The sequence below is a fragment of the Glycine max genome, chromosome 2 (genome assembly GCF_000004515.6).
Source record: "Glycine max cultivar Williams 82 chromosome 2, Glycine_max_v4.0, whole genome shotgun sequence".
Classification (NCBI taxonomy): Eukaryota; Viridiplantae; Streptophyta; class Magnoliopsida; order Fabales; family Fabaceae; genus Glycine; species Glycine max.
In genome coordinates this window covers 29,669,000-29,695,524 of record NC_016089.4, presented here as the reverse complement: position 1 = coordinate 29,695,524, position 26,525 = coordinate 29,669,000, and the positions used below count along the sequence as shown (strand labels likewise).

The window sequence follows — 26,525 nt, the reverse complement described above, 5'->3', positions numbered from 1 at the left end:
CTTTTAAATTTAAGTTGTTAAGACAACGCAGTTAATAGAACATGAACATGGATTTGAAATTGATAATTTTTCTCTCTTATTGCAGGTAATTAGAGGAAATAGTGTGGTCATTGTTGAGGTGTTTGAAATTCAAGTGTTTAAGTGTAAATTAACAATTGTTATAATGTAAATATGGAGTAATTTATATTATAATTGAAATGCTGTCATATATTTATAAAAAATTATTTCTTATTTGAAATTTCAATTCTCAATTTAATTACACTTTTTTTTTTACTTTTTAACTCTTTTAGTTTTAAACATTTATTTTATTATTATGTTTGAGCCTTATGAGATTCATCTTAATATAGTTTGTTAATTTTGTCATCTGAAACAATTGTTTTGCATGAACATCAAGTTTCCTTAATCAAGTGATCTATGCGTATGCACAAGTTTTAAATTCGCATAAACATCAATCTTTAAAGTCCCTAAATCAAATAACCAATAAATACACAGGGTTTCAAATTCACATGAACATCAACCTTTAAAGTTTGGTTAATCGAAATAACTAGTCCCAAAAGAAAAGGAAAACCATAAAGCAGGGAGAAAAAAAGGAAAATAGAAAAAGACTAAAGAGTGTGCCCTCGGGGTTCTGTTATGGGCCGAGAAAGCATAGAAAAATAGCGCAAACAAAACGCTGCGTTTTAGCCAAGTCAGGTGTGAAGAAAGAAGCTACGCTGTCCATCTCGCCTCGCGTGCGTGTGCGTGCGTGCGTGGCTTCTTGTAATTTCTTCTCTCGTCTTCTCCTCCCTTCTTTCTTCTTCTTCTTCCTCCTTCCTTCCTTCCTTCCTCTCTCTGCGTTAGGTTTTTCCATAGTTACACACATCACACCTTTTTTTTTTTCTTCTTCTCATTCTCATTCTCATTCTTCTTCTCCACCGACACTCTCTTCTTCTCGGCCCCTATTCGTCTCATCCGCTGCGAACTCCAACGATTTCCTCAACTTCTCGCTCGATAAGGTACGGTTCCTTTCCTTCCTAGCAACGCGCTTATCGTTTTGCCCTGCATTGCCTCCGGTTATCGCCGCGAGATTTAACGGTTTTTTGGCGCCGCGGAACAGGTATGTTCGCCGCGTGAGTTTCTGGCTACCGCGATGGCGTCCAAAGGTCCCAGGTCGAGGATTGATCACGAGAGCAGAGCCAAACGCCAGAAGGTTAGCTGGGGTTTCGTCTTCTTCGGCGTCGTTTTTAGCGTTTCACTCTTTTGTGTGTGTGTTAATTGTGGTGTTGAATGAAACTCTAGTTACTGGTTGGGAAATTAAAAAAAAACGGATTTATTGACAGAGTTGAAGTTCTACCCAGTGTTCCTCTTCTTGTGAGGCTTGACTTTTTTTTTTTTTGTCCTTTGAACGATTTGTTTTGTTTTTGGTGTGTAAAAAAATAAAAAAAGGAACTCAGATTCGGGAAAACTAGCTGCCATATTGATGGTTATTTATTTCTCTGGTGAACTTAGAATTTGAATCGAGTAAAATTAACTGAAATGACACTTGTGATGATCGTGAATTGGAATTGGCTAATACAAAAAAAAGAAGATAAAAAGAGTAAAAAAGTAGAGGTATGGTGAAGAAAATTAAGTTAGCTACACTTCAATATAGGTTGCTGGAGATTGATCCTTGGCTTTATGGATAACAAACCCCTGCTTTGGTATGGAAAGACAATGTCCCTGTCCCTATTATGGATATACATAGAGAGTGTATCAAGTGAGAGCGTGAGAATTAACCTAGACTGTTTAACATTACACGTATGGTTAAGATTGGTTTTAAGTGAAACCAATCTCGATAATCCATGTTTGTATGATTAAGATTAGCTCCTTTTAGCTCCCATGCTCTTGATATGCCTCCTACACACTCAGGCTAGGCTTAAGAAATTAAAACTGATTTATTAAAGAAATGGAAATTCTACCCTCTTAAATGAAAAGTTGTTGCCTGCATATTTTTATAGTTTCGAAATCAATAAACTAATGTATCCTCATGCTAGAAGGGGTCCTTGCTATATGATGGTATGGTGGAGTGTCATTGTATGTATCCTTATCCTTCCATATGCAAAGAGGTTGTTTCCGGATTCGAATCCATGACTAACTAGTCACCAAGGCGCAACTCTACTGTTGCAACAGAGCTCGCCCTCTGTTTTGAAATCAATACACTTTTATTTTTATTGATGTTTTGAGACTATTAAAGAAAAAAAGGGTTTTTTATTTTTTTCTTGTTGAATTAGTCTGCAAATAAATTGGCTAAAAGGTTATTGTTCTTTTTGAAAATATGATTGTGTGCTGGGAAAAAGGTTGGTTGCATGTCACAGACATACACTGCACTTGGTTTGGATGAGCAAAGTTGAAGTTAGTTAGGGAATTTACTTATCAGGATTTTAGAAGAGAGAAGAAAATCCATTTGTTACTGCATTGCATAAGACAAACCTTGGAAGTGAAAAGCTGATGTTTCTTCTCACTGCACAATTAGCAAATCATTATTACTATATTCAGTTGGCCCCATCTTCATTTCTTTCCTATTCATAATTCACCAGAAAAAAGTGAGACAAGGCAAAGTTAATTTGATGCTGCCATTTTTCTTTTCACATGTAAATGTGAAACACATTATAAAGTGGATACTGTGTGATGAAATTAATTATAACATGAGCCTTACAGGCTGTTGTTCAATTATGACTTATGAAGTATGAACATATGTCGTCTTTGATCCTTCCTGTAATGACTCATTTGTCTCTTATTCTAGTGAACATGAGTTTCCATGTTAATTTGTAACAAAAGGAACAACTAGTTTGTGTGTCAGTTGTATTGTATTTTGGTAGTGTTGGGTACAAACTACATGGATTAGTCAACATCATTGAGAATTGAGATCTATCTAAAACAAAGTTTTCAGTAAAATCATTTAGAGCAAGGTCTTTCTTTAATGGTTTGTCCTAAAATTAACTTAGGTTCCTTTACTTCTCTTATTGGACTATCTTCCATTTGATTCACTTTTATCATTGGTTTCTCTATCAGTCTTATCCCATGACCAAATAACATTAGCCAAGTGCATAATCTTTTCCTCTATTGGTATTAAAAAAATTGTTTTGGACATTAGCCAAATGATATTTTATTTAAAGTAAGATTTTAAAATCATGTTACTAATTCTCAAATTATTTTAAATTTTGGTTAAATTTGGGGACTACTGGAAGTTAACTTGTTTATTTCCGTCTCCTGGATTTTTTTGAGTTTAAAACAGGATTTTTCCTGTCCTTAATGGAAATCCTCACCAAATGCTAGGTTTGAAAATTGGAAAGAACATTTACATTTTTAGGGGTTAAATCTGTAATTCATTTAGAGAAAAGTAGAGTTTTGTGAAAGAAGACTAGAAGAGGATAAGAAATCCTCCTAGAACAACCTGAAAGAGGAAAAAGGAAATCGTCCAATGAGAATTTTTTTAATTGCTTATTTTGCAAAAAATATTTTTCTCTTCCATTTTCTTTCTAAGTTTGACTTTTTGCTGTGTCAGGCTCTTGAAGCTCCAAGGGAGCCTCGGCGACCCAAAACTCATTGGGACCATGTCTTAGAAGAGATGGTCTGGTTATCAAAGGTATCCACTAGTTTCACCCTCAAAATCTGTAATATTCAATGTTGCAATACTTTATTTTGTAGATTTTGCTTGCTGTTCTTTGTTTTGCAGGATTTTGAGTCAGAGAGGAAATGGAAATTAGCTCAGGCAAAAAAAGTAGCTTTAAGAGCCAGCAAAGGCATGTTAGATCAGGCTACAAGAGGTGAAAAGAAGATGAAGGTGCTGATCTCTCTTCTATAAATGAAAGCACTGATAACCTGCCACAGTTACCAATGTTTTGATTGTATTATTATAAGTTACTGAAAGCATAATTCATTGATTGTATGCTTGTTTTATTCCCCACTGTAATGTTGTGTGATGAAAGCTGTATCTTGTACAGGAAGAGGAGCAGCGGTTAAGAAAGGTTGCACTTAATATTTCTAAGGATGTTAAGAAATTCTGGACAAAAATAGAAAAACTGGTAATATATTTTTACAAAATTGATTTGTTTGCTAGTATAGTTTTTGTAATTTTCATTTGATGACCTTCATTTCATAATCTATTATTGTGCCAGGTTCTTTACAAACATCAAATGGAACTCGATGAGAAGAAGAAAAAGGCACTTGACAAACAGCTTGAGTTTCTATTAGGGCAAACCGAGAGGTAGATTCCCTTTTATTTTTTTCCCACTTATCTTTCGTGGAAACTGGCAGCCACTTGACTTTGTTGACCTTATCTTTTATACATTGTTAGGTACTCAACAATGTTGGCTGAAAATCTTGTAGATCCTTATAAATCAGCAGAGAATAATTCTGCAGAGCACCACATGAGTATTCAATGCAAAGATGTACATGATGTTATTAATGAACCTAAGGAAGCTGATGTTGGTAGGTACTAGATAGAGAGATGTTTCTTTGAATTTATAAATGGAAATCACTTCTTTTTCTAACTTACTAAATCCAATTGTAGTAGAGTATCAATCAGATGCAGCTGACAATGATGAAGAATATGATGTACAATATGATGATGAATCGGTAATTTTTTTAAATATTATTCTTTTAATTATTGCCACACAATCATAAAACTCAGAGTCTTAAGATTTGGGCATGTTGTCTGTGAAGGCAACTTGTTACTTCCAAAAGCCTAGGTGAAGGTTGAGTTTCTACTTTTTAATATTTATTTAAGATCAAGTTCATGCTTTCATTATTATTATGGAATATATTGGAGGACATTCTGGTTCCCTATTGGTGCCCCTTGCACTCTGCATGTGAATTAATAAAACTGGTTTTGTTAATCTGCACATTGTTTGATTGACCGAAGTCCATATTTTCAAAAAAAAAAGTACTACAAGAATTCTGCTGCATGATAAGGAGAATTAAGTGTGTTTTGTCTTTCTGGGTAAGTAATAGAAGAAACAATCTGCTTGGTAGTTGTTTTGCTGAAAAATGTAACTTTGGGATAGTGTGGAGATATGAGGTTCCACTAGCTCAGGTGCTGTTTCATTTTCTTTGTTAAAACACCTATAAAAATTAAAGAAGTGTTATATTCCTATATTACTATGTTCTTTTGTTTCTTTTTAAAAAGCACTATATAATATGCTTTTTGTACTTTCTAATTGCCACATTGTTGACTTATTCATGTGCATACTGAAGATTTTCTCTTTTAAAAAAATATACATTCTGCATTTCCTTGTTGTGACTTGTGACATTGTTAATTTATCCATGTGGATTGCTGAAGTTTTCTGAATAGTGAGTTTCATTTGAATGTCGAACAACTCTGTTTTTTACCTGATTATTTCTTCTTGTGTTTTAATGGGTGAAGACTGGTCCAAATTCATATATGGACTTATGTTAATGATGGTACTGTTTCCAGGAGGATGATGAGCGAACAATTGAGCAAGATGAGGCTCTTATAACTAAAGAAGAAAGGCAAGAGGAATTGGCCGCTTTGCGTGATGAAATGGATCTTCCAATTGAGGAGTTACTTAAACGTTATGCTGGGGATAAAGGTGAGATTTATTTATTAATATTTTTTTGGATTAAAAGAGAGAGGTAGAGAGAGGCAGTTTTGTTATACCAACCATCCTCTTTTTTGTTTTCTGGAATTCTGAGTTATTCTCAATTTCTCATCAAGGGAAGCCAATTTCTCATAAGCTTTACCTTAATACATCTATTGTGAATTTGTGATTGCCTTAATGAACCATTGGAGCATTTATGCCACTGTTTATTTTACAATCAGGAGAATCTGTAATGAAAGAAAGTAGTCCAGAGCATAGTGAAGATGGTGGGAAAATAGTTAGAGCTGGTGATGGTAAGAAAGGACTAGCATCAGGTGTGCGCGCCTTTTGTTTTGTATACTTGTTTCTGACATGGAACATTGTAATATATTGCAGAAAACGGAGATGATCTTTTATCTGTAAGCAAAATTGGCACAAGCAACTCCAGCATAGTCTCTGGTCGACGTTGTGTAAGTTGTACGTGTTTAGTTTTACCACTTTAAATAGCAGAGTGAGTTAAGGACTTTGTGTAATGCATATTTTTTCTAATAACAGGATGAAAGTAATGGTGATGTTGCTACACCAACAAACAATTTATCTCAATGTGAGAATGGTCAATCTGAAAATCTAAAAGAGGTTCCCAGTGAGACAGCGAATGAAGATTTTTCATATGATTTTACTGATGAAGAGGTGATAATGCTCTTAAGTTTTTTTAGACAAACATGTATCCATTATAATAATTAATTACCCATACAGTAAGGGATCCACAGATCTGGCTTATATGTGACACATCTTTATAAGTGACGCAGCAATTATGATGCAGAATTATCCATCAGACAATGTAAGAGTGCACTTGTTTGATGACTTACTATATGTTCACTTCATCTCCTCTTTCTCTCCATCTTCTCCCTTCACTCTCCTGCAACTCCACGATTTTTGGAAAAAACAATGACTTTCCAAAATGAAGATGTTCATCTAAATATAAAATACTCCTTTAGTCCTTTGGGCACCATTAAACAATAAGTGTAGATAAACTTTTTCACTGTTGTCAGAAAAGCATAAAAATTGTTCATTTTTAATGCTAATTTACCATAGAATGAATCCATGATTCGTCGTCTTTGGAAACTGACCTAACCCTCAAACTAGTAGATTTGTAGTTCTGAAAATTTGATTTAGAAATATCAAGTCCATGTCCTGGGTTTGAATCTAGAGTTTAGATGCTAGCAGACTTTGTTTGGGCCTTTGAGGTAATGATTCATTAGCAATCTGAATAACCTTGACATGGTTGGGAAAGATACAACCATGTGCTCGTGATGGTGGATATCTGATAGTGATCCGTGGTTTCGCATGCAACAAACATAAATGATATAATATATTAATATATGCTGAAAGTCTAGCATGGAATAATACAAATCACTGGAGAACTAGCTTGATCAGGTGCCCCCAGTTGGATATGGCTATGAGCAGGTTACTGTTCATCTTCATCCTAATTTGTATGATTCAGCTTAATTATAGTCTTTGTGTAAGATTGTAGAATTGGTGATGTCTAAGTTATGAATTAGGTAGTTTTGGTGGACAATGCGACATCCATGAGGGAGAGAGGGGTGATAAGCAAGTGGTGTTAGAAGTAGGTCTCTTATCTGTAAGTTGCAGTAGGGAGAGATTGAACAAAGTCATAGAGATTGGATTTTGAGTCTTTAAACAAAATATGTTTGTTCTAATCTGTTGGACGTATTTATTTTTTCCACCAACATCAACTTATCAGGATTTGTAGCTCATCAAAGTATTCTGTCAATCTCTCAAATTGAGTTAGCTAATAGGACAATATTATTGAAACAGAGGGAACTTATGACAAATAAAACTCTTGGGATAATATTAAGGGGAGACCTGGAGAGGACACACAAGAGCTCTGGAATCTACCAACAAATGTTCGACTGTTATGCTTTTTGGGATAAACACTCTTTATGCTTTTTCCTTGATTGCACCTTTTTTGTCCAACAAATGTTCAACTGTTAATTCCTTTTGCTGTGTTCCTGACATCTGCTCTGGAATATTGTCAGGAAGATGGTGACTTTTTGCTTGGCATAGAAGATAAGGTAATATTATGTTTGAGGATATAATTACTATAATTCCCATTTTTTTTAGTTTGTTTCAATTGGTTTTGATCATCAATGAGGCAGGTGTGGCTGGTAGTTTATGTTTTTATGTTTTCTCCATGCCAGTTGTGTATTTGGTCCCTATATTATATCTGTGGCAGATGTTGCATGTCTAAAATGTTCTTAAAGTTTGCAAAGCAACCACAATATTTTTGTTCTTTCAGATGTATACTCTGCTTTCCCCATGGTGTGACATTGACATATTGTATGAAATTGTGAATGGTAGGCTACTGGCATCTACTTGTTCTGTTCCCCTAACAACATAAATGAAAAAAAAAAACTTGCATGTAAATTAAAATAGGGTGCATTTGAAGATGGTTGCACAAATAATCTTTGAAGTGCTAAATGGGTGATAAAGTATAGCCAATGCTGTTACTATAGAAATCATAAACGAGGCTCCTTTGGTGCATATAAATTATCAATTAGTTTATATTGGTTGACTGATAATCTTGGAGATGCTTCCTAATTGTTGTGGACCCCACTACCTCAGCAACGTCTCTGGGCTAGTAATCAAGTGCTATTCCCTAGCCAAATAGCTGATTTGTCTTTGCAGTTATCCTAATTACTAGTTCTGATGCACATTTTCTTTTGCTAAAGTGCGGTCGGTGCAAATGCCCAGCTTAACTTCGTTGCAATTTTCAGATTGAACCTCATGATAAAATGGTCAAACATCGAATATAAAATTTTCAGTTTAGTGCTGATTGCTGGCTTAAGCTCTATGGAGGGATTTTTTTCCCGTTGTGTGTGTTATAGTTTCTGTTAGCATGTGCAATTTATGTATCAAGCCTTTGCTCACGGAGAGAAGTGCGGTTTAGCTAGAAGTTGAATGATTAGATATGAAGTGATCTGCTGGTAGACCAAACCTTGCTGTATAGGTTTCCAAATCCAAAATGTAGTATATCATAAGGTTTTGCTAGTCAGAACTCTAGTATCCTTCCATAATAATCAAAGCATTTTTGAAGTCAATAATTTGTTGGACATAACTGTATTGGATTGGATTTTATATTACAGAAGTTTTTGGAATTGTTGGTTGAATCAATTGTAAAACTATTTTGAAGGTTTTGCTTATTTACTTGTTTTCACTTCTTGGGTGTTGTTTGCCTGCCATTTTTTTTTTTGACTTCTTTAAAATGATCAGGATGATGAAACAACCTTATCTGAGGAGGAACAACTGGAAAGAGTTGATGCAATTGATCCCAAGGACGAGGTTAAGAGCTAATCAGCCTATCTTTCTCCCAAATTATTTCTGAATACTAATATATAGAATTTTGGAATTTTTTACCATAAACGTTGATCCAGTCTGCTTGGTTTATACATATATATACACATACATACATACATACATACTGTTATGTTACTCGTCATGACAAAACTGTTATTTTTAGATTGCATTGTTACAAAAGGAGAGTGTCATGCCTGTTGAGGAATTGCTTGCAAGATATAAAAGGGTAAGCGGTTTTCACCTCTAGTTGTTACTTATGGCTTGATACATTGGTACTAAAAAGTTTGATTTTTTTCCCCTCTCCCTCCCCCTTTTGTTTGTTAGGACCCAAGTGACGATGAAGATGGGGAATATGAATCTGATTATGCTTCTGCTTTATCAGAGAACAATTCGGATTCTCCAGTCCATGAGGATGCTGGGCAGAAGGATCCTGCCATTCCTATGGATGAAGATATCAAGTCTGGTGAGCACCTGGCTGCCATACAGTCCCAGGAAGAACAGTGGGAATCACCTCATGAAAATTTAGAAAAAAGAGAAAGTGAGGATATAATTGCTGATGCAGCAGCTGCTGCAAGATCAGCACAACCCACTGGAAACACCTTCTCCACAACTAGTGTGCGTACAAAGTTCCCTTTTCTTCTCAAGTACTCTCTTCGTGAGTATCAACATATTGGATTGGATTGGCTTGTCACGATGTATGAAAAAAGACTGAATGGAATTTTGGCAGATGAAATGGGGCTTGGAAAAACAATTATGACTATTTCTTTGCTTGCACATCTTGCTTGTGATAAAGGGATTTGGGGCCCACATTTAATTGTTGTACCAACTAGTGTAATGCTTAACTGGGAGACTGAATTTCTGAAATGGTGTCCTGCCTTTAAAATTTTGACTTATTTTGGAAGTGCAAAGGAGCGAAAACTTAAAAGGCAAGGATGGTTAAAACCTAACTCCTTTCATGTATGCATAACAACTTATAGATTAGTTATTCAGGACTCCAAAGTTTTCAAGCGCAAAAAGTGGAAATACTTGATCTTAGATGAAGCTCATCTCATTAAAAACTGGAAGTCACAAAGGTGGCAGACACTCTTGAATTTCAATTCAAAACGACGGATTCTCTTGACTGGTACGCCACTACAGAATGATCTCATGGAACTGTGGTCTCTCATGCATTTCTTAATGCCCCATGTTTTCCAGTCGCATCAAGAGTTTAAGGATTGGTTTAGTAATCCTATATCAGGGATGGTAGAGGGTGAAGAAAAAGTTAATAAGGAGGTTGTTGATCGCCTTCATAATGTACTTCGTCCATTCTTACTTCGTCGACTTAAGCGAGATGTGGAGAAGCAACTTCCAATGAAGCATGAACATGTCATATATTGTAGACTATCAAAGAGGCAGCGGAATCTGTATGAAGATTTCATTGCTAGTTCAGAGACCCAAGCCACACTTGCAAGTGCCAATTTTTTTGGGATGATTAGTATTATCATGCAACTTCGTAAGGTTTGCAATCATCCTGATCTATTTGAGGGTCGTCCTATTGTCAGTTCTTTTGATATGCGTGGTATTGATATTCAGTTAAGTTCTTCTGTTTGCTCCATGCTTTTGCCTAGTCCCTTTTCAACGGTGGACCTAAGAGGTTTGGGTCTTTTATTCACTCATCTTGACTATAGCATGGCTGCTTGGGAAAGTGATGAAGTACAAACTATTGAGACCCCTGTGACTTTAATCATGGAACGTACTGATATGGCCGAACTAGAAGTAATTAGGCCACATAAATGTCAAAAAAAGTTGCAAGGAACAAACATTTTTGAAGAGATCCAATGGGCGATCTGGGAAGAGAGGCTAAAACAGACGAAGGAACATGCAGCAGCTATTGCATGGTGGAACTCCTTGAGATGTAAAAAAAGACCCATCTACTCGACAACTCTAAGGGATCTTGTTGCCTTAAGACATCCTGTAAATGATATTCATCAGGTGAAAGCAAACCCTGTTTCATACTTGTACTCATCAAAGCTAGCTGACATTGTTCTCTCCCCGGTTGAACGATTTCAGAAGATGACTGATGTGGTTGAAAGCTTCATGTTTGCAATTCCAGCTGCACGGGCACCCTCTCCTGTATGTTGGTGCAGTACAAGTGAGACTAGTGTGTTTCTGCACCCATCTTACAAGCAGAAATGCTCTGAAGTTCTGTTACCGCTGCTGTCACCAATCAGGCCTGCAATTGTCCGCCGGCAAGTGTATTTCCCTGACAGGCGTCTTATACAATTTGACTGTGGGAAACTGCAAGAACTAGCAATTTTGTTGAGGAGATTAAAATCAGAAGGTCACCGAGCTTTGATATTCACCCAGATGACAAAGATGCTTGACATATTAGAGGCATTCATTAATTTGTATGGGTATACATACATGCGCTTAGATGGATCAACCCAACCGGAGGAGAGACAGACCTTAATGCAGCGCTTTAACACCAACCCCAAATATTTTCTTTTCATCTTGTCAACTCGTAGTGGGGGTGTTGGTATCAATTTAGTTGGAGCTGACACAGTTATTTTTTATGATAGTGACTGGAATCCTGCTATGGATCAACAGGCACAAGATCGGTGCCACAGAATTGGTCAGACACGCGAAGTTCGTATCTATAGATTGATTAGTGAAAGCACCATTGAGGAGAATATTTTGAAAAAAGCAAATCAGAAGCGTGCACTTGATAATCTAGTTATACAAAGTGGGGGTTATAATACTGAGTTCTTCAAGAAGCTTGATCCTATGGAACTATTTTCAGGTCATAGAACACTTTCAATAAAAAATATGCCGAAGGAGAAAAACCAGAACAATGGGGAAGTTTCTGTAACTAATGCAGATGTTGAGGCTGCATTAAAATGTGTAGAAGATGAAGCAGATTATATGGCTTTGAAGAAAGTTGAACTGGAAGAGGCTGTGGACAATCAGGAGTTTACAGAAGAAGTCATTGGGAGATTTGAAGACGATGAATATGTAAATGAGGATGATGAGACTGCAGAATTAGGTGAATCTGTTTTGAATTTAAATAAAGAGAATGCGTTAATGTTAAATGGAAGTGATCATAAGGAAGATAGACCGCCACACTCTGTTGCTGGCAAAGAAGATGATCCTGACATGCTGGCTGAAGTCAAACAGATGGCTGCAGCTGCAGCTGCAGCTGGACAAGCTATCTCAGCATTTGAGAATGAGCTACGCCCTATTGATCGATATGCCATTCGTTTTATGGAACTGTGGGATCCAATTATAGATAAAACAGCCTTGGAATCTGAAGTCAGGATTGAGGACACAGAATGGGAGTTGGATCGCATTGAAAAGTACAAGGAGGAGATGGAAGCCGAAATTGATGAAGATGAGGAACCTCTTGTATATGAAAGTATGCACCACATTGCTCCCTTTGCTTCATAACATTTTAAATTGTTGTTATTCATGTTCATAAATGTTAAAGTTGTTGTCGTTATATTAGACCTCATGAAAGTGTGATTAACCATGACTATCCAAATAACTTGTCTCTAGCATAGTTTAGTAGGTCTGAGAAATTATAAAAGTGCTATAAAATAACTTGTAGTTCGTGTTCCTTCATATGTTAATTACACCTGAAACCATTTATAATTGTGTGATAGTTATTCTGGCATATGGTTATCCTTTTTCATTGATTTATGTATGATTTTCATTGCTTGCAGTGTTTGGTATATTTATTGACTTGTTCATCAGATGGTTGTTCCAAATATTGACTTACAAAGATGTTTAGTTTGTATGCATGACATAATTGTGAGAATGAACACTTTCTTGGTCTACATTATAGGCTGGGATGCTGATTATGCAACTACGGCATATCGACAGCATGTAGAGGCCTTGGCTCAACATCAGGTGTGTTGGATGAATTTATTTTTATTTTTTTCTCCTTTTTGGAATGATTATTAATGTTTGCTTTTTTTGTTCTTGTAGTTAATGGAGGAACTCGAATATGAAGCTAGACAGAAAGAAGCCGAGGAAACTTGTGATTCTAAAAAGTAGGCCAGCACTGAACTTTCTTCATCTCCTTCCCATCATTTTCCTTTTTAACTGTAATATTCTTCTACAAACCATAGTAGTTAATCGTGCACAATAGCAATGCTATTGCATCGGTGCATTATGTTGTGGCACCCTGCCGCTCCTCCAAGTGTCATCGCGTTGCACCTGGTTGTTGTGGCTGGAGCGGCGCTTTTCGCGGCCAAAATCGCAGAAAATTGAAGCTGGAGCGAGGAAATCACACCACACTAAAGATCTACAGCTTCTGTTCACTGTGCCGCTTTCATGGCTGCACTTGCTGCTAGTGTTTCAGAGAAGAGAGATGGCCATTCACAACCCCTAGCTTTAAATGACACCGTACTGTTTCTTCTTGTTTTAGTTTAGTAAATATTGTCTTAGTTCCAAGACAATACAATCGTGTTTGGACTTGGACCGTCAGTTTTAACATCGCTGTTTCAGCCGTCACTGGACTCTCATTCATACAAGACTTTCATATCTCTGGTAGTCAAAATTTAGAATATCAAAATCAAAATTCAAATTTAGATGCACTATAATCAGGTTTATTTTCAAATCAAAATTTAAATAAAGATATTTTCTAATCAAGATATTTTAGAAACCAAAATAATTTTTTTTAATTAAGATATTTAAAAATTTCAGGTTTAATTTAATAAAAGAAAGCTAGAGCATATGATCAATTTTAATAATAGAACTTATCAAGTATTGTTTAGTTTCTTGTATAAAATATTTAATTGCTATTTGTATACAGGGTGAACCATAGGAGTCCAGTAGTATGGAAACCTTACCATTACCCTCAATGTTTTAATACAGCCTTTTTTGTCTCCTCTGCACTCCTTATTGAAATTAAGGGGTGCTTCTCCTTCTAAACTTTGCTGGCCTCTTAGAATTTGGGTTTACGGCCTAACTCAACCGCACAAACTGGTTTGGCTTGTAAGGTGCGGACTGCCTAAGCTATATAAGTTATATTTAAGCCATATCTCTAGTTGATGTGGTACTAATCTACCTCCCTTGAGGCTGCAATTATGGCAGCCCCTAAAGAGACCCCAATTAAGATAGGCTAGGGGTTGACCGTAATTTAGGCAGCTTTCCAACACTCCTTCATGCTCAGGGCTACTGGCTTGGAGCGTGGAAAATGCTAATGGCCCAACAATGGACCTAAGATGAGCTCTGATGCCATCTTAGAATTTTGACTTAGAGCCTAACTCAACCCCACAAAACTAGCTTGTAAGGTGAGAACTGCCTAAGCTTTGTAAGCTATATTTAAGCCATATCTCTAGTTGATGTGAGACTAAACCACCACTCTTGAGGCTGCAATTAATGCAGCCTTCAAAGTGGCCACAACTAATACAGACTAGGGGCGACCGCAGTTTAGGCAGCTTTCCAAAAATATCTTTTATATCTATTATTAAAATTTTAAAAGCTGTTATTATTTTTCAAATACTATTTAATTAATATATGACAAACTTAATAGCATTATATTTATTATAAATTTTAATATTGTTCTGCTATAATGTTAAAATAGTGGCCATCCCGCTATCTGCTATGGTGTTTTTTCATGGTGGCCGCTCCGTGCAGCAATCCGCTATTAACTACTATGGTACAAACTACTTTTTCTGTGGTGGTTGGGATTTTGGTATTAATCCTTGCTTAGGAAATCTGCTTTGCTTTGATTGTTTCTTCTACAGCTTTAACTAGTAAGAGTTTGAAATACATGGAAAGTTTTGCATTGAAATAAGGTAAAATGCTAAATAAGTAAATACCTGGGAGTACTATATCTTTTGTTTCTTTTCTGCAGGACTCAAACACCAGGGGATTCGAAGCCCAAATCTAAAAAGAAACCCAAGAAGGCAAAGTTCAAATCTCTAAAGAAAGGATCTTTAACCTCTGGCTTGAGACCTGTCAAAGAAGAGTCACAAGCAGAGCCTATGAACATAGATGATGAGGATGTCACTGGTGTAGATTTTCTGTCTCCAAATTCAACCAAGCAGAAAAAACGTAAGAAGTCTAAATTAACTACTGATGGTGAAGAAGAAAAGAGACTTAAGAAGTCTAAAAAGTCCAAGAGGGATCCTCCTGACATTTATGCTTCCGATTTAGAATCCAACTCATTAGTTGTGCAGGATGAACATGCAGAATCAAAGACTTGTGAAAGTCTGGTTGATTTAGAACAGAAAACAGCAAGCAGGAGTAAGATAGGAGGAAAAATATCCATCACTCCTATGCCTGTAAAACGGGTCTGGATGATAAAACCGGAAAAATTGAAAAAGGGACATCATTGGTCCAAAGATTGTATTCCACCAGCTGATTTTTGGCTGCCTCAGGAGGATGCAATATTATGTGCTGTTGTTCATGAATATGGTCCTAACTGGAGTTTGGTTAGTGAAACGCTTTATGGCATGAGTGGTGGTGGGTCATACAGGGGAAGATATCGTCATCCTGTCCATTGCTGTGAGAGGTTCGGAGAACTATTCCAAAAGTATGTCTTGCTGTCACTGGACAATGCAAATCATGAGAAGATCAACAGTCCAGGCTCTGGAAAGGCTCTTCTTAAAGTTACAGAGGTTAGACCAGCAATGTTAAGTTTTAACATGTCTATTTTATCTCCTCAATGTTATTTCTTTGCATGAGGTTGTGCTCATCTATACAATTTCATTTCATTTAGAGTGGATTGCAGCTTCTATTTACCGTTTATGATTTAGAAAATATTTGACCATTCCTATTAGGCACTAGTCATCCCAAAATTGATAATTGCAATAGAGAAACCTTTGTTTCCCCTCATATCTAATCTCTTTTGGCAGGATAACATTCGGATGCTGTTAGATGTTGCTTCTGAGCAGGTAAATAGGGAGTTACTGCTGCAGAAGCATTTTTTTGCATTGCTTTCATCTGTCTGGAAGGTGGCATCACATGTTGACCGCAGGCGAAATCCATTACCCACCTGCAATGGTCTCTATTTCGATCAGAGTTTCTATACTTCCATTGGCCAGCCTTCACAAAATTCCTTGAAGAAATCCTCTAAAAGGATGACATTTACAAATTTAGCCCAGAGCAAGAAGTTAGTAGCAGCTGCACTTGATGATATCACAACTAGGCAAGTGAATGACAAAGTCATTCTCTCTAACCAAGGTGAAGACATGCCAGTAAGTGCAGATCAGCTGGATATAACACTGGAGTTCACAAAAGAGGATAGCGACGTCCTATCTTCATTTCCATCTGTTATAAATTTATCAATAATTGGGACTGAACCAACACCATCTTTAAATAAGCAAACAGGAGAAGATGATCTTAAAGTTGGTTTGTTCATTGCTGAGAATCGTTTCAGGTATGGCTGAATATAGGTTTTTGTTCATGGTTTGATTTGTGAATGAAATTTCAGGTATTTATTTTTGTATGCGCTGAAATAAGGGGGCAAGAACCCAGATCAAGAAACAACACCAAGTTTTGAAATAGGGGGAATTCTCCCTATTGATCAAATAAAGTATTTGCTCTTTTTATATCATGCCTTGTTGAATTTTGGTCATAGTTTACTCTCTTGGGAATTCTGTTTACAACAAATAAATCCCTGTCATTGCATTTTGTTGGCCATTGTTCTTTTCACACAACAAAGTAGCATTTTAAAGTATTGATATAACTGTTTCAATCAAACTGTCAATAAATGCCAAAGTTTCTTTCCCTAAGTCCTTACTTGGTAGTCTACGAACATTTTTTTCTTGGTTACTGTTGGAAAGCTGCTTATGATGTTTTCTCCTTTTTACCCCACCCCTCAGGGAGGCAGCAAGAGTTTGTGAAGAAGACAGCTCTGGATGGGCATCATCTGCATTCCCAACCAACGATGCAAGGTCTCGAGCTGGATCCAGGATACAATCCTCCGGAAAGCAGAAGTCTTCCATGTCCGACTCTTCTAAGCCTTCTAGGTCAAAGTCCAAAAAAGCTTCAATGGATCCTAGTGAAATGCATCACCATCAGGCTGATTCTAAATTCCAGTCAATGCCATCACTCAAAGATCTGAGAATTGATCTCACTTCATTAACTACTGATGAAGTTGGAATTGATAGTATGGGTAGCATTTTCTCCTTTGACTTGAATGGGGAAAGTTCATTGGAAATGGAGAGTGTTGGAATGATCCCACATGATTATGTTGCTGGTTTAATCTCAGACCTTGATGATTGTACAGCATTCCCTGAATATACTGACATTAGATAAGGATCAAATCAAGCCTGAAATGCAGTTTTGAAATGACCTTTGGCTTACAAAGTGGCTTACTCTTGGCGAGTTAGTCTTGATCAGTTCATGAATTGCTGTTGGTTTACAATTGGAACAATGCGTTCTTGAAGTTCTCTCGTAGGCATGCCATTTTTGGATATACAGACAAACAAGTCAAAGGCAAGCCTGCTGAAGGTTTCGATATGAAAATATGTAGAGATGTAGAACGCTGTCAATAATTTAATTTCATACTTGGAATTATGTATTGGCTTGGGGGTTCAGCATGAAGTTTGACAGCGCCATTCTCCCATAGATCGGTACTGGTTGGTAAGAAGCTTTCATTTTCTCTTCCCTCTAATGGTGCACATGGATTTGCCTTGGATGTTTTGCATGCTCACGTACATATGTTTTTAGCTGGGGCATGCCTAGGGTTTAGTTCTTTAACTTGCAACATTTTGTTATGCAAACAGAACAATTTAGTCTTTTAGTGGCTAGTACATTAGTCCCATTCATTTAGAACAACACTTCACATGATTTAACATGAGTTTTACACCATCTATATGCTTGGAGTCTAATATACATATTTTAAAATGATGTTTCCCTTTCTTCCCCGGTTCAAGGAACGATGTTAAGTGATTCTAACATCCCAATGTGCAAGCCAAGTTGCCCAATCTGAGTTTCAAACCATATGTTTCGCTTTTTATGTGATGAGACCTCACGACCTGAATTTGTTGGAACCATTCTCTAATGCAAATATCATTTTTTGAATAGCATTTTTTCAAAAGCATTTTTTCATGTCATGGCAACAAAGTTAGCTTAATACAACTCTTATGAAATATTACTTCTTTTTACAATTTATTACTTTAGCAACTCTTTTCTGATGCTGTAACTCTAAAAAAAATGATCAAATGGGCCTCACAAGTTACGTCGCATTTTTATGTCTCATCAATCTTTATTTTTATGTTCAAATTTTGTACAATCTTGGTTTCACTTATTATTATATGCAACGATTGCTTGTCTCTAGGAAACCGTTTCTTACTCATGTTGTCTCAAAATCCTTTATCCGCGAAACATTGCATGGATTAATTGTTCGAGATATGCACAACCTGTGGAAAAGATGCTGTAAATTCTCCAAATATATCGGAACTGCTATTCGAACGTAATGAATTTTACGATTTTACCACGTCATTCTAAATTTTCCTGATATTATACGTTATAAAATTCTAAACATAGCTTAATCTGTTACGAAGTGTTGGCACAAAAAAATATTTTTTTAATCGGAAATTGTATTATGCTTTTAAGCTTCATGAATATTTGAAGTTGAAAATTATTTATAGGTGAAATTAAGGAAATAAAGTATTAATGGGAAAGTGTTCATGTCTAGAGAGGAGGGAGAGAGAGAGAGAGAGAGGACAGAGGACTCTAGTTCAAGTCATCATCAATGTCTCTTCCTAACTCTGTTTAATCGTGAACTTGAGGTGAGTCATGTAGTTCACTTTAATATATACATGGTATTCTTCAACAATGGCATCTACATGTGATGGTCTCATTGGTCTCTTTTTGTTACGCCAATGTACAAGTTCAATCTTGTCTTTCTTGTATATGGTACAAGGTGCGTGGTTGTGTGTTTGACATGTTAGATTGTGATATTTCTCTAATTTGTTCCACGTCCTTGTGTTATGTTTTCGGTTGTTCTATTTTCTTAGTCATAAGAGTCAGGTGTCATTATAGTTGCCAAGGAATGAGAACCATCCTCTTTGAGGAAGTTGGTTGTTACTGAGAGAAGTCATCCCATACGGTGTATAGTCCTTCAAGCATTGAGTTTTGTGCCGTAAATGCTTAGGGGTAAGTCCTCCTCGAAATATGTTGTCTGTGCATGAGAAGTCATCCCAAGTGGTGTACAACAATCTAAGCATTGAGTCTTGTGACATAAATGCTTATGGATAAGTAGTCTATGCGAGAAAAGTTGTCTCAGACGGTGTAAAAAAAGTGTCATTTATAAACAATTGTATTTTTAAAATTTATTTAGAAAATATTTTAATATATGAGAAATAATGTTTAGATGAAGTTTATAAACGTATTTTAGGGTATTGACAAGAATTTTGAAAACATCAAATCACACTCTTGAATAACACAAAAGAGGCTAGTCAAACTTTTAAATGTTTGCGTCATTCATTTGATAGATCTTGTATGTGCTTAAATTAAAACATTATCGGGTGGGTTGAAATAAAATATTAAGTCGAAGAATTATTAACATTTTATAAAACGATTTGAAGATGACAAATTCAATTCAATTTTTTTTTCTCAAATATTTCATGTAATATATATTTCATTTTTTTGTTTCTTTTAACATAAAAAAAAAATCTTAATCTTCAGTAATTAGATGTAATAATGTTATATATTCGATTTACTAAGGTTACTCATCTCACCCCCAAATTCATTGCACTGTCAAATACAATATCACAACAATATTATACAATAATGTTAAACTTATCATAAAATTATGAATTACTAAGAGTTATCCAAATAGATATTTGAACTAGGCTGGCAAAGCAATATACTTTTTTTGGGCATCTTGTTAGGGTTAAATGGTGTATTATTCGCAAACTATACTCTCTCTCTCTCTTCTATTTCCCTGGAAATATCTCTAACAAATGGTTATTTTTGGAATTTAATATATTGAGTTTATAGAAATGCTAGGAGTACACTCTTTTGCACACATCCTTTCTTATTGGTTGAAAGGTATGGAAGATAACAAAGTTTTATGCATCCCACATCATATTAATTATTCTCTTTCCTCATTTTATAGTTTTCAATAAATCTTAATCAATTAGAGAGAAAGTGTTTGAAGGAGTGTATTTGAGAGTTTGTTCCTAGCACTTTCTGTTTATAGAAATGTTAGGAACACACTCTTTGATACACTTTTTTGCACACACCCTTTGACACTTCTCTTGAGTTTAATAAGCATGTATTTTTGATTTAAAAGTTTTTACATCATGAGCAATGAGAAATCTTTTTTACTATGACTTTAAGATAGCTATTATAGAACTCAATAAACTTATTATACGTGATAATTTATTATTAAATAATAGTGTAAAAAAAATATTATGTCGTGGTACACATTATTTATTTTACATTGACAGTTTCTAAGATTTCTTAAGATTGCACATGATCTTTTTCTCTCTTTTTTTAAATGTTTATAACAACTCTTATAAGAATGTATAATGTAATATGTTTCTTAGATAACATAGATGTTAGTGTAATGTATAAGAGATGTCAATGTAGTATATTTTAAACATTAAAGAGAATTGGTGCAGGGGATAATTGGTCTTAATCATTTATGAATCAAATGAGAAATTCAATGATAGATAATTGAAACATCTTGCATTCACTCTTTTATTTTGTATAACCAGGTTTACATTATTTATTGATGATATATATTGATGGAGGAAAATGACTAGCCTAATATTTAAGATGGTCAACCTAGTGATGCAATCATTTATTAAGCATAACCTCCCTAACATGAAGTACTACTTACATTCAACTCTTATGTGTAGTCTTTCCTAATTAAAGGAGATAAAGGTAAAAAAGTGGAGCACATGGAGCATTGATCATTGAAAGGGTTTAAAAAAATATTAAAAAAAGGATAATATAAAAGAAATATTCTAAAAATGAGATTCTTGGTTTAAATCTAACATGTCCTACTTGCAGCAGAGAATGCAGAGATGGAAACAGGGTAGCCTAGTGCTCTATCCCTTCTTTATGGTGGGATTGTTGTTGGCATCAACAAAATGAATCAAAGCAATGCTTTTGATTTTAGGGCACTTGAGGTTATCCTCATTGACCATCACATACATAAGGCAGCGAGAGCACCCTACTAGCACCATGGAAATGGCTTTAGGGCTACTGAAGTATTTGAGGTTGTTGTCATCTTGGTTGAGCTCATTTGACATACACAAACTTGGTGATGATGTTGGTGACATTGTTGCTGAACAAGTTGGGGAATCAAGCCTACAACCAACAACCATTGGTGGGAATGGGTTCAAATTTTAGTAATTTTCCATTTTTGTCATTCATGGTTTTGCCACTTCTTTTTGCCAAAGTATGTTACTTGTTTTGACCTAGACCTTTAGATAAAATAAGCAAATAAAAATCCATTTTTTTATTTATAAAAAAAGCAAGGTGAGTATCTATGTACCTTGAAAGGCTTGAAAGAACAAGGTTTGGCTAAAGGTAATTCATTCAAGGTGTGAAGAAGAAAAATAATATGGTAAATGGTTCAAAGGAGAATGACATAACAAACTCCAGTACCAACAAAGTGATATGTGTTGAGGGGTTGAACTTTAGGCCATTTTATTTGAATCATGTTCACATTATTTATTATTCATTAATTTTTTTTGAGAAATTATCATTCATTAATTATTCATATTGATTGAGGACACCGCCTTTTGCATTCAATATTTAAGATGGTTGACTTGATGATACAACTATTTATTAAGCATAAATTTTAGGAAAACAAATGATCTCATTAACTTCTCCTAATTATCCATTAAGACACCATGACTGTGATACTATATCATATCTTATCAATTGATGAATAGACCCATTAAATAAGTCTTATATAACATAGTATGGTAGCAAGACCAATTAATATTTGAAAACTAAAGAAAATTTAAGATCAACATATATTTTGATGATATTCATTTCTTTTCCTTTTTTTTGTTGTTACTTTTGCCTATTGACAATTAGTTGCCAATGTTGTTTTATTAACTTGTTAGTATTTAATTAGAGGTTGAATTAGAGACAATAATGATATAAAAGCTAATAAAATTCTAATTATTAATAATGTAAAATAATTTCATATTCATAATATATAGGTAAAAAAATGTTAAAAACAATATTGGTCTTACTCATTTATGAATCAAATAAGAAATTCAATGATAGGTAATAAAAAACTCTTATGATTCACTCTATTATTTTTGCATAATCACTTAATTAAGTTTACATTATTTATTAATGATCCACTAATTGAGTAGACCGATTGGCCTAAGATTTTAAATGGTTAACCTGGAGAGGCAACTTTTTATTAAGCAAAACTTCCTTGACAAGCAGGTGACCTTAATAACTTCTCTGAATTACCCATTAAGACTCCACAACTGTGATACTACGTTATAAACCAAAAAAAAAATGTTGCAAAAATGGATAAGTGTATTTTTTTTCAAAAACTTTCTTTATGGTAAAAAATATCACATATTGTATTAACTCAATATCTTATAAATAATTAAACATTGAATAATGAAAATCTAAATGATACATAAGTTCATAATTGTCGTTTGGCTATCCAAAGGACATATACAATACAAACTAAAACTATTCTGAAAGGTTTGTAATATAAATCTGAATATAGAGAAATGACCTAGACAACTTGCCTCAATGTCACAATCTATTAGAGCTTACAACCCAACACAAGCATAACATGAAATTATATAAAAATAAGGTTTATGCCCCTCCTTCAACACTATTAGCATAATCTTGTTGACTTTCACGACCTGCAAAGTGGCATTAAGCCTAAACACAAACACAAGCAAACAAACAACAAGCAAGATACATCTTACCACATGCTTGTGGTATGAAAGTGAAGGTCGGGTAGAAACACATATAACCATACATAACACTCACTCATACCATGACACAAAAATGAATTCAGATACAAAGGTATACATGCAATGTAATGTTGAGCTAACTTGTACTTTAAATTGATGTTGTATCAGAAAAAAAACATTTATGAAAGAGGCTCTAGAGGACATGCAGTCAACAAATCAACACGATCCAACACGAACACTCTTGACCGAGATTAGATTATCGACAAAACTCAGGATTGCCTAGCACTGCAAGGATACTCCATCCTATGGGATCAGCACGAGCCACACGAAGATTCCAAACTAGATAACACCCCCAAGGATAAAGTAATACTTCTTCTCATTCATGGTCTCCTTGGTTAAGATCAACAATGAACTTTTGAAACTTTATATGTTTATGGTACATGGTCACATAGGATGCACATGACTTAACATATCACTTGGAGAATCCTATCCCATATGGACTAAGTTCTCTTAATTCAAATCTTACTCATGTACCATGGCATCACTTCATCCATATTTCATAAATATAAGAATGCATAAGGAACCATTTTACTGATATAAATAATCGATCACAAGCCTCTATATTGATTACTTCATAACCAAAATCAGTAAAACAATCTCTATAACTCAAAATAATTGATTACAATCCTTTCTAATCAATTATTACATAACGTATAACAACAAAACACCCCACGTAATTCATAATAATCAATTATAGACATTTGTAATACATTATTATAGAACTAACAACAAAAATAACTCATAATAATCAATTACAAACCTCCATAATTGATTATCATCCAAAGGAAAAGAAAATGTATTATTTGGGATGTAATAGCTTTCACCATGCTTTCAACAATCTCAATAGTCTAAACTTAAGACTCTCCTAGAGGACTTTATCTCTATTGAAACCAAGTAGAATGAACAATGAAGGCTTGAGCTCATCAGGAAGAACTTCAAATAAGAGTAAATTAAGCACAAGTTTGTTATTATAAAAGAAAAGCACAAGTTTGTAAGTAATTCCATTAAATAGTTGATAACTAAGATGGAAAGCATGGTAATCCACCAAAAGATGTTAAAGACTCATATTGCTCAATATGCAAGTTCACCTTAAGGTTATTGAAGCAATAAAGGAGAAGGACGAGGAAATAAAGAAGTCCAACACAACCCTTAGAGGAAGTTTCAAAATATGTACCCTACATTCTTGCTCATCAACATAATTTGGAAAAGATAGTAACCCGGTTTAAAGGTGGAGATCAAAATCTAACTCTGTTGTTGATACCATTTAGACTAAAACTAAATTTGAGAGAAAACTTAGAGAATAGTCCTTGAAGTTAGGGGATAAATACCTCTCTGTAAGTATTTTCTTTCTACTCCATTTTTTTAAAGAAACAAATATTACATTTGAGACAATGTAATTATTTAAGTTTAAGGTTGTTAGGGTCTTGCACTGCATATTTTGCATTTTAGGATTTACTTTCAGGACATAATTGAGTGTTATGATCATTTTCATTATTTTTTTATTTGACTGATAAGGATTGTATCTTCATTTACTTTTTAGATTTAGGAATGTAATAACCCCTATAATTCTATATCTCTTTGTGTCTATTATTTTGTCACTCTAAATTCATTGAAGTGGAAGCCTAGCATGTTTAAGTCTTGTAGTAGAATTCTTGTGTAAAATGATCTCTAAGCTTGTTGAGAATTATCATGATTTCTCTTGTTTTGATGTTTGCACTTACCCAACTTATTAATGTGAAATTATCATTACTATACCCTTTAGAACTTTCTTTGAACCTATTTGGGGGCTATCCAGTCCTAATTGCAAGAATGAGTAATATCAAGGCACTTATTTAGTTATTAATGTGAAATTCTCATTACTATACCCCAATTTTTAAATTTTGATGCTTCTTAGTGCCTTATGGATTATATTGTGGAAACTTTGTGTTATGTTTGAGGTACTCTATATAGTTGTGAAGTTTGGATAAATTATAAGAAAAGAAAAAAAAAGTTGAAAGAGAAAGGAAAGAAAAGAAAGATGAAAGGTGGTGAAAAAAGATTGAATAGTCATAAAAGAAGAAAAGAAGCATAAGGAAAGTTAAGATTAAAATATACCCTTGTTAAGTTGTTTTACTTAATGTATATTTTGATTGGGTATTAAGTTTGTCTTGAATGATCAAGCCTTTTGAATTTTCGTCCCTTTAATTCTTTAACTCAAATGTTTAAGCCTTGACCTCGTTACAACCCATTGAAAGACCTCATGACACATTTGTGTTCTTAAAAAACTTCGTGGAAATAAGGTTCCTTATTAAGCTTATGACAGGATGCTTTAATTGAGAAAGTATGAGTGTAAATGTCGTGTTCCTAAAAACTAAGTGTGGAATGGCAAGTGAACCTTGTAAGCATTAATAATAGATGCAAGTTATTAAATACCTGCACAACCTTGAATCCCTCTCTTTCTCGTGTGATTTAATCATGGTGTTACATACCGTTTACTAAACACACTCTTAATTTTTTTATTTTTAATCTAAAATTACTTAATTAACCTTACTTTTCCCTTCTTTCTTAGGAGAAAACTCCTCCCTAGTCCCACCGCACTCCCCCTACTAAACAATAGGTTTATGGCAGATGAATATAGGAAAGGTACATGATGTGTTGCCGTTCTTAATGTGTTAAACCTTTTCTTTAGAAGAGACAAAATCCTTTGGCACCAAACAAAAAGGGAATTTTACCCTAACCTTTGTATGCTCTTAAAGTGACTATGGGTGTTGTGTTGGTGTCATCCACAACAATGGTGGCCTTGAGCATGATTGAGGTGGACAATTGTCCAGGTCCCATTTTAGAGGTGCACCAATTTTTTTATTTAGTTTATATGAATATAAAAAAAAAAATTTATATAGTTTTTAAATTATATAAAAATTTGTTATAAAGAATGAAATGTTTTTCAGTAAATTTCTTTAGGGATACAATTATGTGTAATTAGCCAACTAATAATGATATTTTCACTTATAAACAAAAATTTATCCATAATTTTTTAAAACTACAAAAGGAGGAGTGATGGTAAAGGAACAACTTCATCAACAAAATGTAAAAAGGGGTAAGTTAGGACCATAAAAAAAACAATAAAAATTAAAACTTATCTAAAATATGATAATTCTTATGATATTTTATGATGAAACTTTATTTGAAAAATTAAAAGTCATTATAGAGGTTTTAATAACTGAATCAAAATTAAACTTTATAATATTGAATCATTTAAAGACATTTAGTTATTTTCGTAAAGTATTTACAACTTATAAAATAAGATTATTGTTGTTACTATTGCATATACTGAAAAAATGTTATCAAATTTGTAATTGTAAAAATCCTATTGAAAAAAGATTTTTTTTTAAAAAAATATTGATTATGAATGAATTATTAATGATTTTGCAACAAAAAATATCAAATATAAAAAGAAAAAATTCAAATGATCTCGGTTTGTGGAGGGCATAAAAAATCTTAGGATCGGACCTGTTCCATGACAATCATCATTGTTGGCACGAGGGTTCCAATCACAACGGCGTAGAGTAGAGAAAGCTCTCTGCATTGTCACCTATGCATATAGCAATAGCCGAAACCCTTGTTGTTGGGCCGGAGATGAATCAATGGATGGGTTTTTGTTGAACTAGTAGTTATTTAGTAAAAAAAAAGTGAGAAAAAT

At 34.5% G+C, this 26,525-nt stretch overlaps 1 protein-coding gene across 4 annotated transcripts; it reads left to right on the top strand.

The window, feature by feature from the left end:
• Positions 1 to 700: 700 nt before the first annotated feature.
• Positions 701 to 17,777, top strand: LOC100794898 (protein PHOTOPERIOD-INDEPENDENT EARLY FLOWERING 1). Of its 4 annotated transcripts, none has more exons than XM_006575150.4 (21): positions 701 to 995; positions 1,097 to 1,189; positions 3,524 to 3,604; positions 3,695 to 3,802; positions 3,963 to 4,043; positions 4,137 to 4,225; positions 4,316 to 4,449; positions 4,535 to 4,596; positions 5,435 to 5,570; positions 5,801 to 5,872; positions 5,955 to 6,028; positions 6,114 to 6,248; positions 7,619 to 7,654; positions 8,853 to 8,921; positions 9,100 to 9,162; positions 9,261 to 12,327; positions 12,757 to 12,821; positions 12,900 to 12,964; positions 14,776 to 15,541; positions 15,779 to 16,302; positions 16,748 to 17,777. In XM_006575150.4, exons 2-21 carry the CDS (start codon positions 1,130 to 1,132, stop codon positions 17,181 to 17,183), a joined length of 6,123 nt encoding a protein of 2,040 aa, XP_006575213.1. In that variant the 5' UTR covers positions 701 to 995; positions 1,097 to 1,129; the 3' UTR covers positions 17,184 to 17,777. The 4 variants fall into 4 exon arrangements, with proteins under 4 accessions (XP_006575213.1, XP_003518059.1, XP_040869582.1 ...); XM_003518011.5 differs by having other exon boundaries at positions 4,532 to 4,596; XM_041013648.1 differs by lacking the exons at positions 701 to 995; positions 1,097 to 1,189; positions 3,524 to 3,604; ... (6 more) ...; positions 5,801 to 5,872; positions 5,955 to 6,028 and adding an exon at positions 6,315 to 6,399 and having other exon boundaries at positions 6,134 to 6,248.
• Positions 17,778 to 26,525: the final 8,748 nt, after the last annotated feature.